At 43.9% G+C, this 19,461-nt stretch overlaps 3 protein-coding genes and 1 non-coding gene across 6 annotated transcripts; 1 reads left to right on the forward strand and 3 right to left on the reverse strand.

The window, feature by feature from the left end:
• Positions 1 to 379: 379 nt before the first annotated feature.
• On the forward strand, positions 380 to 1,155 carry LOC123113156 (protein TsetseEP). The gene has a single exon (XM_044534306.1). The coding sequence runs from the start codon at positions 476 to 478 to the stop codon at positions 866 to 868; it is 393 nt and encodes a 130-aa protein (XP_044390241.1). The 5' UTR covers positions 380 to 475; the 3' UTR covers positions 869 to 1,155.
• Positions 1,156 to 3,637: 2,482 nt separating this feature from the next.
• Positions 3,638 to 3,709, reverse strand: TRNAP-CGG (transfer RNA proline (anticodon CGG)). Its single transcript has one exon. It is a non-coding gene; the product is annotated as a tRNA-Pro (tRNA).
• A 1,270-nt stretch (positions 3,710 to 4,979) lies between these two features.
• Positions 4,980 to 6,340, reverse strand: LOC123116897 (phytosulfokine receptor 2). The gene has a single exon (XM_044537768.1). The coding sequence runs from the start codon at positions 6,308 to 6,310 to the stop codon at positions 5,198 to 5,200; it is 1,113 nt and encodes a 370-aa protein (XP_044393703.1). The 5' UTR covers positions 6,311 to 6,340; the 3' UTR covers positions 4,980 to 5,197.
• An 8,388-nt stretch (positions 6,341 to 14,728) lies between these two features.
• On the reverse strand, positions 14,729 to 19,294 carry LOC123113157 (serine/threonine-protein kinase AFC1). Of its 3 annotated transcripts, XM_044534307.1 has the most exons (12): positions 19,098 to 19,294; positions 18,065 to 18,254; positions 17,431 to 17,457; positions 17,124 to 17,277; positions 16,937 to 16,985; positions 16,732 to 16,846; positions 16,341 to 16,432; positions 16,036 to 16,171; positions 15,880 to 15,944; positions 15,697 to 15,794; positions 15,488 to 15,590; positions 14,729 to 15,289 (listed from the first exon to the last, which is right to left on the reverse strand). In XM_044534307.1, exons 1-12 carry the CDS (start codon positions 19,188 to 19,190, stop codon positions 15,137 to 15,139), a joined length of 1,275 nt encoding a protein of 424 aa, XP_044390242.1. In that variant the 5' UTR covers positions 19,191 to 19,294; the 3' UTR covers positions 14,729 to 15,136. The 3 variants fall into 3 exon arrangements, with proteins under 3 accessions (XP_044390242.1, XP_044390243.1, XP_044390244.1); XM_044534308.1 differs by lacking the exon at positions 18,065 to 18,254 and having other exon boundaries at positions 19,098 to 19,265; XM_044534309.1 differs by lacking the exons at positions 16,732 to 16,846; positions 16,937 to 16,985; positions 18,065 to 18,254 and having other exon boundaries at positions 19,098 to 19,116.
• Positions 19,295 to 19,461: the final 167 nt, after the last annotated feature.

A 19,461-nucleotide genomic window follows, 5' to 3' on the forward strand; every position in this document is an offset into this window, starting at 1 on the left:
CCTCCCCACTAACGCTACTCCACTACTGTCTTTGTCATATCTATGTTTGTATGCATGTCGGTCTGTACCTACCGGCAACACTGCTCAGCACGCCACACAACAGTACAATACATATCACATCTATACATCTTAGGTATGGGTGCCCCTACATAAACGTGTGGTGTGGCGTGAGCAAGGGACAAGGCAACTAACAGATTTTTCTGTTTGCAACAGGGTGCAACTAATAGAGTTGAAATAATGTTACTGGATATGTTGCTGTGCCGATCCACACACGCACCGACGGCACTGGTTTACAGGGATTGTTGCACACGCGTCCGGGTCTGATTGGCTCCTCCACCCTATAAAACCACACCGTATGTATCTTCACTTCTCCACACAGAGCACACCGACCCACCATCCATCTATCCATCCATCCAGGCTAGAAGCAGCGGCCAACAAGTGCACCCCTAGCTGCGAGCACAAGGAGCTGGCAGCAATGGCGAGGCATCGCCTCCTTGCCGTGCTCATGCTCCTCGTCGGGGTAGTGGCAGCCTCCACTTTCCACCAAGCGGCCGCCGCTGGCCGGGGCCTTGCTGTCCTCGAGAAGTTTGCGGACCTGGAGCCAAAGCCAAAACCCAAACCAGAGCCAATGCCCAAACAAATGCCGAAGCCTGAACCAGAATCAAAACCAAAGCCCAAGCCGATGCCAAAACCCGAACCCAAGCCCAAGCCGATGCCCAAACCTGAACCAAAGCCAGAGCCCAAGCATAAACCAATGCCTAAGCCAGAGCCCAAGCCTAAACCAATGCCTAAGCCGGAACCGAAGCCTAAACCTGAACCAAAACCAAAGCCACCACCAAAGCACAAGCCGCCAACAGCTTACAATTGATGGGATACTATATATGCAAACTGAAGGATCGAGGAGATCATGGCCAGAGCCACAATCGCGATATTTCTAGAATAAGTGGTGTAGTAACAATGTCATTCTATCCGGCTAGCTCCATAGTGATGCATCTTTCTGTATTCTATGTATTTCGTTACATTTACAAAGTTTCTGTTTCATGTACCCATGATGAGTATCACAACCTTGTAATTGTTAGCTGCTTGTTGGTGTACGTTCAATTTTGTACGTGACTCATTGTTCTATTTGTGTATCTATATGCATGATTTTATTCATTCGCATGAATGAGTTATTTTGTCCAGGGGACCGCAGGCTATGTTGTTTTTCTCCATGGGATGCAGTATAACATTTGTTTGGAGAATATTGCACTGGAGCAAGCGATATTCTTGCATGTCTAGACTTTATATGTGACAAGTAAACTCATGAAATTTTTGGAAGGTTTTATCAAAGGTAGAAACGCAGCTCCTTTGTAAAGTCAAGAATAGGAGTTTATATTCCCATAATTTGGAATAGATCTAAGTAGCTTGGGCCATGGGCATCATTAGTGGCAAAGAATATTCCTTTTGTTGAGGAACAAAGATACCATCATGCATCTTAACATCCACCAAAACTCCAAATGAAATCCAAAGAAAAAGATGATGATAGCTTATAAACCCCTTCCACTAAAATGAGGATAGCTTATAAAACCATTCAATCGGTCCTGAAGTTTGAAGTCCAAAAAAGTTAATTTAATACTTCACTACATGTCGCTCTGGTATTTTTTTCAAAACGGGGGAATACCACCGGCATTTGCATCATGTGATGCACACAACCATTTTTATTTAAGTATTAATATCCGATACAAGAGATAAGAACAGAACTTCAATTGACTCGTCAGCCAAACCGGTTGAATGTAACTTGTGCTATCGTCTCCCCGCAACTGCACACCAAGAACCATAGGCACCTAATCATCTGCACATTCTAGAGAGCACCAAGTATAGATACATCATGTGGCTTGGAAGATAACCAGCAACAAATTTAATTAGTTGTACGATTAAAATACAATCATAAAGGCAATACAATATTGCCCATAATAAGGCACACATGCCAACGCGCATAAGAGCCTTGGTGGTTACGACCTTTCAAATGATGGGTAGAAAAATTATATATTTTGGTTGTGTTGTTATCGCGCTCTTGCATACCATGTGTGAGATTCTTGTTTGACTTCAGCTATAGTTTATTTCTTTTTGTTACAACTTTCACTTCGTTTGAAGCTTGCAGGTTGTAGCCTCCACTCCGTTCGACGGGGAATCAGTTGCCCCAATGCCGCTACCCCGGCATCACACACCCATATCAGTGAAGCCACCTCCACCACCCCACAATCCAAGGACACACACATATCCGCCAAGGGAAGGTTTAAGGCTCCCGGCTAGCATGAACGGTGGAGTAATATTTTTGGAGAAAAGGGATAGATTCCAAATGCCTTGGTTCCACGACATTACGTGAATACCGTCCGTTGTCTCCTTTGTTACCAGGTGTGTACCTTTAAGAAAATTGTGAAAATACACCCAAAGGGCATCTCATAGCTGACATTTATCAACGAAAATGATGGACGGCACAATGAAAAGATAACAAGATACAAAGCGACTTGCAAAAAAATGTACTACAAAAATCATACTAGACGTCTTCTTCCTTCGGTTGTAACCCCCCCCCCCCCCCGGGGGGGGGGGGGGGCGCGGAGCATGAGAAATGCACAGAGCCAGCAGCAAGGGAAAGAAACAATTGCAAATGTCCTCACTAAACCAGGCTTTAAAGACCGCAATAGTCACTCGCCGCTAGAAACGAGATCTAGTAACCAATGATGAAATGTTAGTTCGAGCATCGCCCCATACAATGCAGACTTGCAATCCTTCATGCCCAATCCAAAGGGTTGGAGAAACCGTACCTGATGTATACTGTCTCTTGAGCAAGCAATACACATGATTCATTGCATTGGTCAATCATGTTTGTGGTTCTTGAGATGGCTACGTCAAAATTAATCATTTTTGGTTCTGATGTACTCTCCGCGTGGTAGCTGAATTTACATAAGGCAAAAAGGTTAACAGTTAAAACTAATCACAAAATTAAAGGCGGACCTGAGATGGCTCATTGATGACCTAAAGTGCATGGATCACCATTGTACCTTTTGTGGTAGTATTGAGAAAATATTATATTGATCCATAGGAATTAAGGTCAGCCATTCCTTGTTACCACAACTAGAGTTGACACAATCTCTAGTCGCTTTTGCACCTAAAATGTGGTTTGGAAATTAGTCTATGAGGTGCTACCTTCTATCAGACCACCAAATTATTGGCTAAACTAGACTAAGAATGGATAATAAAAACAATAATTAAAAGAAATAAACTGTTGTCCATGTGGCCGAAGAATTCCTGAACATCGCCGAAAGCTTTCTCCTTGATCGTCATGAGTGTATGGTGGCACATTTGGAGAGAGAAAGAGGAACAACAAAATTTCAATCTCAAGGCAGCGAGCGTTATGGTGAATTGGTGATGTATATGATCACATTTGTGAGGAGTTGCAAACTTGGCTTCTTGCTGGCATCAAAGACGTTTAGTGGATACCATCAATGTTACATGGCCCTATCCCCCATTTCTCTTCTTTTTCTTTCCATATTTGTACTATATATAATTCACCTGGTTTTCAGAAGAAGAAAAAAAGGCACCGCTGCTGCATTCGGTCAAATTTAGTTGGGCCAACAACGACGGCACAAAAAAAAGAGGGGTGTTCCGAGAATCGAACTCGGGACCTCTCGCACCCGAAGCGAGAATCATACCACTAGACCAAACACCCTGTTTGATTACGTAGCCAATCTAACTTCTTAAATCCACACAGCTAATTAGCCGCTTTTTTGTTTCGATGGCGACTAAATTAGGCGCTTGTTGTAGGGCAGATGGAAATCCAAGTAAAAGGGACATGAGGGATTGGCACAAGCTCGGCAAAAGGAAATGCGTGAGCCGGATGTGCGTACGGCACTCCAACCATGCTAATCGACGTACGCCGGGTTGGCATGGTAGCTATCGATCTCGTGCGAGATGCCCTACTTGCTACGGCGAAAATAATTAGTGGGGGAGCGATCGAAAACTCAGAGCTGATCCTCAACTCATTTATCCCAGGGTATAGTAAATTTCCCCCGCAAAAAGAAAGTGTAAATAGTAAATTCAGATAAAATAATAAAAACTTGTTAAAAAATCTGAAATGTTTGCACTTCAAAGATGCTCGACTCTTCTAGGGAAGGCGCGTGCAAATTTTCATGGGAGGAACTTTGTAATAAAACGAAATCGGAGCTCCAAAATGTCCAAAGCTGCAAAGAAATGTCAAACTCCTACTTTCTTTCTGAGCCCCTCCAAACTCACATTGCCAAGAAATTTTGCAAGCACCTACACAAGAGTCAAGCATCTTAGAAGTCCGAAACATTCAAATATACTCCCTCTGTAGTGATCTAAACGCTCTTATATTAGTTTACGGAGGGAGTACTTTTTAAAACTCTAATTATTTGTCTCAAATTTACTTTTCACGAGCTGGACTGTTGGAACAGATGCAAGTGGGCATTGAGACGCAGGGGTACCATGAGTTTGCTGGGTTGGTGCGGAGGACATCCAACACTATTTATTTAACCGTCGTGGCGCACAATAGGTATGGAGGGAGCTAGGCCTACGAGAAACTATTAGGCATACTGTTATGCAGGATAGATCAGGTTCGGTCACAAATGGAAAATATTAGAGGCCATATGTGGTCGGCACCATCCATCACTACTATTGCTTGCTTGCGCCCGCCTGTGAATGAATGAAGGCGTGGAGGATGGATTTTGCCGTACGGCCTCCTCTTGAGATTTACATCTCCCTTCGGTCCCCTCCCGACACTTCTTAAGAGATCTTAAGCTAGCTTACACCAACTAATTCTACCAAGCCGTCTTACTAATTAACAAGCCCGCATGGTTTTGTAGCAAAGTAGTAATAACCCAGGGAAGAGGACGTGTGTAAGTAAAGTACCCTGTGAGATGACTCAGGGGCATGTAGACGGAATGGACACATCTCCTTTTCCTTTTACGTACGTACCCACATACATACATACATACATACATACATAAGTTTTGGATATGTCATACAAGCTAGTATTAAAACTCCTGATACATCAGTTTTGCCCTGAATACATGAGTCTCATTATTTAAAATATTAGAGGCCATATGTGGTCGGCAACATACTTATGCTATGAGTACATCTTCTGTCAACATGGACGGACGGATGCTGCAGCGCATACTTATGCTATGAGTCATTAACCTCAGGTTACGACTTTGTTGTGCCCGGTTACGAAATGGTTCTTACCGGACACGGTATTGTGGCTCCCCGATACAACATTGTTGCTCCCAGATACGATATTTTTGCTCCCACCTACGTCATTGTGGGTCCCGGATACAATATTGTGCTTCCCAATCACGACATGGTGGCTCCCTGACGCGGCATGGTTGCTCCCAGATACGACATGGTTATCCCCAGTTACGACATGGTTATTACCATATACGACCTGGTAGCTCCCGGATACGGCGTTGTTATTCCCAATTATGATAGTGTTGTCGTTCCCGGCCACAACATTGTTGCTCCCAGATCTGACAACGTTGTTGGTCCCAGCTATGACATTTGGCGCATGCTTAAGTTGTCGGCGAAGTGTGCTTCTTCCGCTACGCTTCAGATACAATGACATGTTAGTGAAACTGATACCTGGTGAACATCCAGAGGTGTTGAGGCCCTTAGAACTCTTGGGTACCTCGCCAACCAATGTATTGTTGGAGAGATCCAAGTAGCAAAGGTGGTCGAGCCTACCAATCCACGACGGGATGGTGCCGACCAGTTGGTTGCGGGACAAGTCAAGCACCTCCATATTCTTGCATTGAGACAACCATTCAGGAACCTTGCCCTTGAGAGCACAATCACCAAGATCGAGCACCACGAGGCTCTTGAACCCAGCAATAATGCCATCATCGGGTAGCTCCTCGCCGCCGAAATTCTTGGTGAGAATCAGCGTGATGAGGTTCTGGCACCCACGCAGCATGGTGAGCGCCCCTGAGATGTTGTGCAAGCTGTTGTAGCCGAGGTCGAGTTCCTCCAGCCGCGCGAGCCCCGCGAGGGAGGCTCCTGGGATGGGCCCCACGAGGCCGCGCCCAGGGAGGCGCAACGACGTGACGCGGCCGTTGGCGCCGTCACAACCCACGCCATCCCAGCCGCAGCACATGGCGCCGGACCACGCAGCGCGAAGGAGAACGGCCCCCCTGCTAAGGTTCCCGGCGAAGCCCCGCAGCGCGTGTAGGTCGTCGGGGTGGCACGAGGTGGCGCGTGCCTCGGGCAAGAGACCCGCCAAGAAGAGGAGCAGCAGGCAGCATTTCACCATGGGATTCATTCAGCTCTAGTGAGTGATTCACAGCCGCTCTTGGTGTACAAACTGCTTGGGTGTTGCATCTATCGTTATTTATAGTTTCTACAACATGTGCGTTGTTGCAAGTAGTAGAGAGTAAGTGGCCACCCCACGAACAAGTAAGTGCCTGCCATTGATTTGATCTGTGACTGTCGACTGGGCTGAAATTCGTGGGCGCCAACTCCTCCTCCTCCTCTTCTATCTTTTACTTTACTTCCCATCAATCAAAAAGTGAAAAAAAAAACATATACTTTACTTGTCGACAGAGAGCACCTGGCATTCCTATAGTGCTCATGCTTCTTGTCTTTTTTTTTCCTTTTGTCGACACTTGTTTCCACCCACTGGATGTATCTTGTCAAACTTTGTCGAAACATCCAGGGATAAAATACGTTTGAATTCTTACAAATTCCTTGTTGAATGGATGCAATCTCATCTTAATCTTTTCTAATAAAGTGTAAATGTATCTCAATAACTAGTATGCATTCTGTTTGCACACGAACACGTCACCGTGTACCCTCGACGCCGGGGGTGATGCACCGCAGCTCACGTCAAAGGAGACCCGTCCGGAAGCGCGGTACGCAAGCAATCCGGCGGGTGCTTTTGAGGACCCAAAACCCCACACGCCCGGGAGGGACCCCGTCAGGGCGCACGACGGCTATGGGCTGCCCTAGGTCGACCTGATCGCCCCTAGGGCCTCGAGGTTCGCCGCCCTGCAATGAAGAAGAACGAACGAAGAACGAGGAAGAAGAAGAACTAGGGTTAAGGAGAAAAGATAAAAGATAAAAGTGGTAGATGATTTGTTTGATTGTGTGTTGTTCAATCGGCCGTCACCCCTTAGGTATATAAGAGGCGGCTGGACTTCCCGTGCAAGGAAAAGGCTTGGATTCACGTCCAAAACCCTAGTCAAATTCGGATTGGTTTTGTCCGAACTTTCCAAAACTGTTCGGTTTAAACTGGTTGCACCTTGCGGGTCTTTTTTGTGGTGGTAAACGATCTCGGATGGAAACGAGCCCAAAAGCAATCTTGACCGTTTCGACGAGACGAACAACTTGTATGTTGAACGTTTTTTGATCAAAGGTCATCTCGAGGTTCAAATTGGTCGCGCAAAACAGGCTATCCCTCGCGCTACCCATCAGACAGGGTGTCTGGTGGGGCGCGCCAGTTTTTGCCTCGTGACAGGGCTGTATTCTGATGGCTCTAACTTTTGCATACGAACTCGGATTGGAATGATTTTTATATCAAAATCGATCGTTTCGACGAGACGAAGACAACCCGTGTAGATAATTTTTCCATTTGAGGTCTTCTTGGGGGCTTAATAAGCCAAACTGTACTCTGAATATAAGATCTTAGTACTTTGAGCATAGTTTCGGCCTTCGAGATGAAATCGGAGTGCGATGACACAAACTTCAAAGATGTTCATATCAACAATACAGAACTCTTTCATGAAGATCACTTCTCCATTTGAGGCCATCTTAAATAAGTTATTGACCGTGCCAAAATCTGGTGTCAACACATGCCCCCCGTTTTTCGGCAAAACTTGTGTGCCGAAAAATAACTTGCACGAAGTTTGTTCTAAGCGCGATGTCAACACTCCATCGGCCATTTTGTACGTGCTTTAGACGATAAGTATATATCGGCCATTTAGATTAGCAACAAAAGTGAAGCTAATCGAACATATAATGATTTGGTAATACCCTTTCGTGATGTAAGAAATTATATTTTATCCATGGATTAAAATAAGCCCATTGAGGGTAACCAATCATACCTGATGAAGAATTCCATGGCATAGGCATGAACGGCATTGTTGAAGAAAATGGATAATATGTGGACCGAAGAAGTTAAAACCTTCGGCTTGGTCCTTCGTAGCTTTCACTCTTTTCCTTCTTCACCTTTGTCGCACTCCTTGTAAAGGAAGCTCGCACATAATTCTTATTTTGAATATTTCCTTTGGGAACACATGCCATATTTTTCTTTTCAAGTTCTTGTGCACTCAGCTTCTGCAACTCCTTCTTTTGCCAATACGATAAGCCGAGTGGGCATCCCAGCTGCGATTTTGTTTGAAGTAATGGCAATTCTTGTTTTACCTTGTGCACTCTCAACTTCTTCCCTTCAGATTTGACACTTGATTGACTTGCCTCATTGCCTTTTGTAGCCAATGTCAACACTTTAATTGGCTCTTTTCCATTTGAGATCATATCTGAAGTGGCACTCTTACGACCATCTCTTTTGACGCGGTAGATTTGCTCAACCACCTCCTTATTCTTCCTTGTGCACCAGACCGATTCTTTATGATTGAAATGGTCTTTGACGCGTGATTGTTCAAATGTTAATCTCCTTGGAGCTGCATAGTATTGGTGAGATGGTCTAGAATAAGATGGAGAATGTGCCCTTGTATCATACCTGTCCCATGATGAATATGTATCTATATGAGCATAGGGAGGCATCCACGGCATTGGCATTGGCGGCCCAAAATAAGGATATGAATATGTTGCATTAAAATTATCACTTTGCCAATACCAATCCTCATATTTGCGTCTTGGGGGTGATCTTGGTTTCTTTGCATGATTTGGCCGATAAGCATTCTTCTCTTCACTCTTCTTTTGATATTTATTCAATAGTTCAGCGAAGGTGATTTTTGATCTCTTATACTTGCGCTTATTTCGGCCTTTGTTTCCTTTGGTTGTGCTTGCACCAATCATTGGATTTGCTTGTTGCCCCCCAGTCCTTGGCGTCTCCATTATAGCTTCGATGGAATTCTCGCCCTCAAAATTATGTTCATTATGCTCTTCAACAACTTCTTTACTTGAAAGCTTGACCCCATCACCTGCAGTTTTTACCTCCTCTTTAAATGGATCGGCTTGAAGCAGCCGATGCAAAAACTTTCTGCCATCGAGACCAATCGTAATAAACTGGTCATCTCTTGGTGTCTCAACAAATTTCAATCGTCCTTTATCAATGGCCGATTTAACTATTTAACGAAACATATTGCAATCCTCAAAATTATGTTTGAACGAATGATGCAACCTACAATACATTCGTCCTTGAATTGATGGCTTGACATGGTGATCAAGAATTCTTATGTAATTATTTTTCAGCAATAAATTAAATATTTGGTCACACATGCTTGAATTGAAGGTAAACTTCTTGCTTTCTAGCCGATCTTGTTGTGTGAATGGCTTTGAAGATAAGCAAATGAATGGTTCAGATTTAGAATCTTCTCATTCGGCTATACATTGTGTTTTCCACTCTATCTCCGGTGTCTTTGGATAAGATATTATATTAGCATCGGATTTCTCAAAAGAAATTAACCTTGGCTTTAAACTTCCGATACGAAAATATTTAGAACACACATGTCTCAATTGAGACAAAGTGCAAGCCAAGTAAGAAATAAGCAAAGCCACCCAACTAGATATGTACTTTAGATAAAGCAACAGGGAAAGCTTTGGCCACAACAATAAGTCATTATCGATCTTTATAAATGGTGCAATGGGTTGACCGATATAGTCTATAACAATTTTGTTGCTAACAAGTAAATTACTCTTCTTCATTGGTCTTTCAAAATTACTTATGAGAATTTTTCTTATAGAAGCATCGACAATAAAGTTGCGACCAAATCGGAATATAGGCAAGTCACTTGCTAGACATACCTCTTCAATTACGTTGGGAGAGCATGATGGTTGTATCACTTGAATAATACTTTGTTCCACTTTTGAATGACTCTCCAATGCCTTGGCATCCTCTTTTTCTTTGATAGATTCGGTACACATACTATTTGATTCGACTTTTTTAATAACCAAAATAACTTTGTTATCCGAATCACCAATCTTTCTTTCTTTGATTCGCAAGGTTGCTTGTTCTTGTCTAAATTCAGCAAACATTGCAACTAGTCTATCTTTAAGCTTTTTTCGACCAATTTCAGCCCAATCTTCATCGGATTGCCCCCCCCCCCCCCCAATACTTTGAGACGCTTTCGGCAATGGTGTGTTGCCGAAATTCTGTAATTGTGCAGGGGCAACATGATATGCTATGTTACTAGGTAAAGACACATGCGCTCTGGTAGAATTCTCACTTATTCGTCCATGAGCATGAAGGTGCGAAGCCGAATCACGAATATCTACAATTGCATATGGTGCCGAAAAATTCGTAGCATGAGGTGTAGCATACGATGTTTGAGGGTAATTGACCGAATAACTAGTAGTGGCATGGCCAATTCCCCTATCCACCGGCACGTTTGGATTAACATACTGCAAGTTATTTGCCGATGAATAAAAAGTTGAAACACTTTGTTGCATACTATTGGAAGTTCCTACATGGGGTGTCTCAACATGATTAACCGAACTCATCATGTTGTTCATCGGCATATAGATTTGTGGGGTTGCCGATGCATGGGAGTTGGGATACATATGTTGCATGTTGCTAAAATTATATGAAGTTGAAGCATGAAGATTATTCTGAATCGGCTGTTGCACATAATTAGATGCATGATTGATAAAACTACGGCTAGCCGATACAATATGCTCATTAGACGATCTAGCAACAACATATGTATTATTTGCATCTACATAAGTGAATTGGGTATTCATGTTACCTTTGTAGATTGCAAACCCTAGATGACGATCTCTTCGTAGCAAGAACGAGCTGGAGACCGTTCAAAGCTTCGTCCCCAGCGGAGTCGTCAAAAAGTGTGTTTGCACACGAACACGTCACCGTGTACCCTCGACGCTGGGGGTGATGCACCGCAGCTCACGTCAAAGGAGACCCGTCCGGAAGCGCGGTACGCAAGCAATCCGGCGGGTGCTTTTGAGGATCCAAAACCCCACATGCCCGGGAGGGACCCCGTCAGGGCGCGCGACGGCTATGGGCTGCCCTAGGTCGACCTGATCGCCCCTAGGGCCTCGAGGTTCGCCGCCCTGCAATGAAGAAGAACGAACGAAGAACGAGGAAGAAGAAGAACTAGGGTTAAGGAGAAAAGATAAAAGATAAAAGTGGTAGATGATTTGTTCGATTGTGTGTTGTTCAATCGGCCGTCACCCCTTAGGTATATAAGAGGCGGCTGGACTTCCCGTGCAAGGAAAAGGCTTGGATTCACGTCTAAAACCCTAGCCAAATTCGGATTGGTTTTGTCCGAACTTTTCAAAACTGTTCGGTTTGAACTGGTTGCACCTTGCGGGTCTTTTTTGTGGTGGTAAACGATTTCGGATGGAAACGAGCCCAAAAGCAATCTTGACCATTTCGATGAGACGAACAACTTGTATGTTGAATGTTTTTTGATCAGAGGTCATCTCGAGGTTCAAATTGGTTGCGCAAAACAGGCTATCCCTCGCGCTACCCATCAGACAGGGTGTCTGGTGGGGCGCGCCAGTTTTTGCCTCGTGACAGGGCTGTATTCTGATGGCTCTAACTTTTGCATACGAATTTGGATTGGAACGATTTTTATATCAAAATCGATCATTTCGACGAGACGAAGATAATCCGTGTAGATAATTTTTCCATTTGAGGTCATCTTGGGGGCTTAATAAGCCAAACTGTACTCTGAATATAAGATCTTAGTACTTTGAGCATAGTTTCGGCCTTCGAGATGAAATCGGACTGCGATGACCCAAACTTCAAAGATGTTCATATCGACAATACAGAACTCTTTCATGAAGATCACTTCTCCATTTGAGGCCATCTTAAATAAGTTATTGACCGTGCCAAAATCTGGTGTCAACACATTCACTGAAACTTGATGCATACTACCCTCTCCGTTCCTAAATATAAGTCTTTTTATAGATTTCAATATGGCCTACATACAGTGGCCGAGCCAGCTCGGCCGGTGAGCCGGGGCAAAGTCCAGGACGCTCCTGCCTGCCGTTGTTTGCCCATGCAAAATGATGCTTGGCTCTCCATTAATTACTACTGATCAAAGGAGAATGCATGGCACAGCCCGGGCAGCTGCCCCGGCTAGCCGGGAGGTGGCTCCGCCACTGCCTACATAGAAAGCAAAACGAGTGAATCTGCACTCTAAACTACGTCTATATACATTCATATGTAGTTTATATTGAAATATTTAAAAAGACTTATATTTGAAAACAGATGGAGTAGTATTAGTGAAAAGAGTTTGTTACCTTTCTAAGGTACTTGGCATGAAGTTTCAGTGGTCCAGCACAGGCCGTCAACACTTAGTAGCGCTCTTCATATTCGCCCTCTCTACTTGCCAAATTGACGGGTTGATTTTACTCTTGGTTTATATCCTTGAGCACTTCTATCAGTTGCAGGCCTGCTCTCTTTTCATACGTGGACAACATGCCAGGATCATATTCTAGAGCCCACGTCATCTACAAATAGCAAACATGATCATTGATCAGTGTTCACCAACCAGGGTCAATCTTTGTAAAGCAGAGTTATTATGAAACTTAAAGAAACATGAAGTGTTGTTCCTTAACACATGACAACCAGGGTCATAGTTGGCTGGCCTTTTACTGGACACCTCCTTTACAGAGAACAGTTTGCAACAATGCTAATAACTAGCTAGCGCTTAAAAAATCCATGGATTCAACCCAACTAAGCTTGAGTGTGTGATTGTTTACCAGTGGTAACCATCTTGACCGTTTTTGGCTGGCTGGTAATAGCATTCGCTTTATTTTGTGGACACAAAAACAACCCTGGCCACACAAAAGCCAGTAGGGAATATGCATTCTTTTTCTTTTCTTTTCTTTTTGAGGGGAGAAATATGCATTCTGTTGGATGGCTTCCATGACTAAACCTGATTTTCAACACCTTTGAACAAAGTCATGGTATAAATAAAGAGAATGAAAGAAAACATCTGAATATGACAACTAAAACATAGTGAAAGTGCAGTTAAACTACTGTGCCGAATTTGGTTCATAGATCACCCGCAAGATTTAGGATTCTCAAACAGAATAAAACCCACAAGATTTATTCAGCACAAACTTTGATCTTTTACCATACCATTTCTAGGGGCGTAAACATACACAGCTTCGACGGTTTGTTCGAATTTTCCCCGAGCTTAAGGAACATACCAGAGTGTGAATACAAGACTCATCTATCTTTTACTTTACTTCCCATCAATCAAAAAAACAGAGAAAAAACATATACTTTACTTGTCGACAGAGAGCACCTGGCCTTCTTGTAGTGCTCATGCTTCTTGTCTTCTTTTTCCTTTTGTCGACACCTGTTTTCTACCCACAGGATGTATCTTGTCAAATTTTATTGAAGCGTCCGGCCATAAAATACGTTTGAACTCTGCTCCACTCATGGTCTCCCTTTTTTTTTGTTGAGAGCCTTGCCAAGATGCTCCCCGCGTCGCCCCCGCTCGTGGACACAGGCGGGGACGAAACCCTAGCCGTCGGGGCTCTCCCTCCTTCCCTCCCTCCCTCCCTCCGCCGCCGCCGAAGGACGACGCCGGCCTACAGCCGGGGGAGGGGGGGCGACTGAGGTGGCGGGGGCTCCCACCATGGGAATGGTGCGAAGCCCCGCTGCGTGAGGAGGCGCAGCCGATCTGGCCTTGGCGGCGCGGCGGCCGGCTCTGCCTCGACCGTCGACGGCTGCGAGCGTGCTAGCCTGCCTTGCTTCGGGCTGCGGTGTTGGCTGCATTAGGCGGCGGCAACCGGATCTGCATCAACAGGCCATCTGACCTCGGATTGGCGGCGGTGGCATGGAGGGCCTGGTGGACGTGTTGGCACAATGAGTAGTGTGGCCTCTGGGCAGATCTGATCTAGCCGGTATGGCCTGGTTGCTGCGCGGCGGCTCAGTTCGGTTGTGACCCGCACACACGATGGTTGATGGAGGTTCGTCGAGCGGATCCCGGTGAAAACCTCGTTCTCAACTTGTTGCCAAGACCGGCGATGGCGGCACTCTTTTGTGGCAATATCTTTTTGGAGGCATCATCGTGGAGAAGGTTCAGACATCTATCTGCTACTTCCGGGGAAACCCTAGACATCTATCTGCTACCTCCGAGGAAACCGTAGATCAGTAGAAGTACTGCTCTACTGAAGATGGTAGTCAATCTTTGTTTGCAAAGCAGAGTTATTATGTAACTTAAAGAAACATGAAGTGCTGTTTCTTGAGACATGACAACCAGGGTCGTAGTTGGCTGGCCTTTTACTGGACACCTCCTTTACACATAGCAGTTTGCAACAATGCTAATAACGTAAAAATCCATGGATTCAACCCAACTAAGCTTGATTGTGTGATTGTTTACCAGTGGTAACCATCTTGACCCTTTTTGGTTGGCTGGTAATACCATCCGCTTTATTTTGTGGACACAAAAACTACCCTCACCACAAAAAACAGTAGGAAATATGTAATCTGTTGGATGGCTTCCATGACTAAACCTGTTTTTTAACACCTTTGAACAAAGTCATGGTATCATTAAAGAGAGTGAAACAAAACATCTAAATATGGCATCTAAAACATATGGTTCATAGATTAGGATTCTCAAATAGAAAAACCCACAACATTTAGTATTCAGCACAATCTTTGATCTTTACCATGCCATTTCTAGGGGCATAAACATACACATCTTCGACTGTTTGTTCGAATTTGCCACAGCTTCCGCTGCGAGGGAACATACCAGAGTTTGAATACAAGACAATGAGACTTTTGAATTCTCTTTCAGCTATAGTACATAAAGCCACAACACACGAAGCCTCTTCTGAACTTTTAACTATGGCTACTGCTCCCTGTCCTGTTATATCCAGGGAGATTCAGATACAACTCTCAAGCTTGCTATTTCCTTGCTGCAAGCCTGCAAACCTCATAGGTTCCTGTCAGTGTTTGTTTGGGTCAGCCGCGGACATTGTTGCTTGGTCATAGCGACCGCCTTTCACGGTGCCTCCTGAAGAAGCGGTGGCTCAGGGCTTCCTGAGCGGTCAGCCTGGCCGAAGGCTCGTATGCCAGGAGGCCCTGCAGCAGCCCGATCAGGTCCCCAGCAGAGTGATCCACATGCTGCATCACCAGGTTCTGCATTGCAGGATTGGATGAAGTGGTTATAAAACAATCTAACAAACTTAAGCAAATACCGTGTCACTGCGGCAGAGAAACAAAAATACATCTTGAATACAAACAAGGAAACTTAGGAGCCACTGGCACTAGATTTCAGGGCGAGAAAAAATTGGAATGCCCCAGAAACTAATAGGGAAGCTCGTCCTGTTTGCGTACCTGGAGGCGAGGCAGCTTGAGAACAGCTCTCATGCTCTCTCGTGTCGTTGCACCTTCTGGCCAGTTCAACCTTCCTCTTCTGATGTACTTCTGCGCATGGTGGCTGAATTTACACAAGGCAAAAAGGTCAACCATCAAAACTAATCACATAGGTGGCATTAGATCCTAATGTGGCAATAACACAGGTAGTGGATAATTAATAAACATACTCGGCTCTTTCCAGCATGTGCCGTGGGAGAGGACCTAGAACCCTCTCCATCATCGCCAAGTGCTCCAAGTTTTCATGGGTCTGGAATAATGTCTCGCCCTGTAATACATAAGAGGCCAGTTCAATCATACATGCACATGAACCTTTCCCAAGACAAAGACAGACAAGAGATACAAACACATACCGAGCAAAGCTCAACGAGTATACAACCAATGCTCCATATATCACATGGATAGCTCCACCCGTGCCCTAACACAAGACCAGGGAAAGTCAGCTCCAGTATTTGATAAAACAATCAAAAGTATGTGCCCCTAATAGCCAGTCATGTCCAAATCCATACCCAAAATAACCTCAGGAGCACGGTAGTGCCTAGTAGAGACAATGTAGCTACAGTCTTGATGATCATATGCTGTGCTACCAAAGTCGATTAACTTGATCGCACTTGATTTTGGCACCTTCTTTGAGAATGATCCATCCTAGATTTTAAACATATATACAATTAGGAAAAATAAAGCAGCGTGTTGTATTTAACACAGAACTATACTGAACACGACTTTTATCTGCTTTGAACATGGTGCAAATTTTAAGGGGAAAAAATTCCTGCAACTTAACGGTTATTCGGTATTATGCAGTGGTAATACATACCTTGTTTTCAGCTAATTTAGCATCCTCTGAAGAAACAAGGAGAATGTTCTCTGGTTTTAGATCAGTATGAATTAACTTCAGGCCATGCATAACTGCAATGAGGTAAGATAAATATCAAGATACATGACACGGAAGCATATGAACCAAATTATGAGCACCCAAATACACACAAAAGCAGATAGCCTAAAAATCAGGAATAAAAGAGAAGAGAAAAATGCATGCGGAAACTTCTACTCATTTTTTCCGAAAATGACAGAAAAAACCCAGTCCAAGATATGATATAGAAGAATAAGCGCACAGAGAAAAAGAAAAGCAAACAAATAGAGAATCTTAATAGAAAACAAAGCAAGTACAAAATATATGAGGTTTCAAAGGTACAGTCTCTACACACATGCGACAGATTCCAAAAGTTGCTCTCCAAGCTCACGAACTAGGTCGATTGGAAATGGGCGGTAGGCAGTTTTCCGCAGAAAGTCATACAAGCTTGGGCCAAGCTTCTCGCATACCTGTTGAGTCATTGAAATTTATTGACTAACTGGACCCCAAGTCTAACAGACAAGTTGGGGAAATTCTATGAATCAAGCATATGTACTTACAATACAAATATGGTTACGATAGTCAAACCAGTTCCGTATTTGCACACAGCTGCAAAAACACTCAGGAGTATGTAACTTATTTCTTTAGCAACATGACACAAAAAATAAATACACAATTTAGTCCATCCCGTACTTATTTATTTATTAGCTTCCTTGTGGAGGTAGAAGAGTTAGATGTATAACTTACTGTTTTCCTGTGGCGTCATTTCTTGCGAGCTTCTGCAGCACATCAATCTCTATCATTGCTGCGTCACTGTATTTGTTTACAGCACGAACAATTTTAATAGCTACCATTTCTTTTCTTTCTCTGTCCCAACATTCCAGTACCTGACCAAAAGTACCTAAACAGACAGAGATATTCCAATGTTAATGTAAATATAAAATGGAAGCTAGTTACTAGACAATATCAGGTGGATCTGAGCAACATTGGTGCCACAAGTTCATTAATTTAAGATTTCACAAATCTATACTCGTGACCATAAGAAAATACTAACCTTCGCCCATCTTTCTGTATATTTTATCTGCAAAAATAGTGAGAAGGGGTATGAGAGCAGAGCCTTCTAAGGAGCTCAATAATTTAAGACAATTTGTGCAAATAAAGATAACTAGCATGCACTTTGCAAAAAGACATGTTTGTGTTAACACTAAGACATAACAGTAACATCATCTGGTGCAGCTACAAAATAGGCCAGCATGTAAAACCTTGTAGACTTCAAACAACCCGAAACCAAGGAAATAAGGTCAAATGTAAAAACCCTACACAAGAAAAGGGGAAATCCAAAAACTATTTGGAAATTCGAAGATGGAAAACAAATTTGAGTTAACATGAAACTAATTATATCAACCTGTTTTTTTTTTGGTAAAAGAAGTTAAATCATAGATTTTAAGGTACTTGTTGACAGAACATTACATGAGTAACCAAGGAACATAAGGAGGTACCATAAGTCTGCAGAATGGAAAAATTCAACATACAGATACATCTCTAGTTTTCTGTAGTGCAGTTTAACAAATGCTAAAACATTTTTTTATTAAAAAGGGAAAAGGGAAATGGAAAAAAGAAGTTTCCTGCAGGCTAAGGGTCACAAACACAGTCATTATACTCAAATAATGATGGTCAAGTGTAATTACAGCGAGAGGTCAAATTCTCTCCAACAGCAAATACATAATGGCCATCTTTATCGTCTTCTCTCCGAGGAGGGGAAGCATTTCGAGCAACACCCTTTGAGAGCAGAGAGAAGCAAGTATAGTCCGGAGGATGTGACGGCAATACCATGGTGGTCATATCGCCAACTTCTTGCCCACAAAATGTTATCTGAGCCTACACACATCGATCACTCAAGTTTTTCATGCAGAAAAGAGAATATAATACCCATCTGATGTTAATGTTCTCAAGTGGAACACAAAATAAACAAAGCACAGACACAGTAATAAACCTGTAGCATTTATAGCATCATGCAAAAATATCTTACCTGAAAGCACTCATGTTAACAAAGAAAATGACACTTAGTATGCTACACGATACTTGTACGTGTAAATTTGAGCCAGTAATACACTGCCGAATATTCTGAACATGAAATCCATAGTTCTCACTAGATGAAGCGAGGTATGTTAGACGATAATAATGAAGATCCACCCAAGTATTTCACATATATTTTAGGCAGTGAATATAGGTGCATCAAGTTAAACATGAATTGTACTAAATTCAACAACATCATGATAAGCTGAAAGTTCTACGAAATTAAGCACCCGGACTCAAGCAAAGCCTGAGAGAACCACAGACAAAAGAAATTACAGGGGTAATTTGGTCCGACATCCTAATTTGACCGACGATGGCCTGTAACAGCTCTACACAATCGCAGAGCCAACGGTATCTGCAGTTCGATCAATCAATCGCAGCCTAAGCAGGTCTGGCATCAGACACACGACACTCTAAACGTTGGATTCTGCGCCAAAATTCCCGCTAAGCACACCCCCCGCGAGCTAGATCTAGACGGACCGCGCCTCGTCCAGCTCATGCTACGCCTCGGAACAGAAACAAAAGGCCCTGATCATGCTAGGGCTAACGAAACCGCGGAGGAATTCCGTCGAATCGCGCCCCGAATCCGCGGATCGGGTCAGAGCAGAGCAGAGCATACAGGGGGGAATGGGGGCGTCTGTTTACCTTGGTCGCTGGCGCGACGTCCCAGCCGTGGCGGGCCCGCTTGCGGGGGCGGCCGGCGGGCAGATCGGCCGCGGCGGCGCACCTGGTCGCCATCGGTGCGTTCGAATTGGGGGGATTTGGTGGGAGCACGGGAGGGAGGCGAGGTGGGGGAAACGCGCCAAAGGGGAAAGTGTGAGGCCGGTTGCTATGTAGGGAGGGGGGTGGGTTGGGTTGGGTTGGGTGGGGATCGGATGCTGCCGGGTTTGACTTTTGACCCGGCCAGCGGCGCCAAGATTCGTGCCAGGCCTGAGGTTAGGTACTCCCTCTGTAAATTAATATAAGAGCGTTTATAGATCACTAAAATAGTGATCTAAATACTCTTATA

Source organism: Triticum aestivum, chromosome 5B (genome assembly GCF_018294505.1).
Source record: "Triticum aestivum cultivar Chinese Spring chromosome 5B, IWGSC CS RefSeq v2.1, whole genome shotgun sequence".
NCBI lineage: Eukaryota > Viridiplantae > Streptophyta > Magnoliopsida > Poales > Poaceae > Triticum > Triticum aestivum.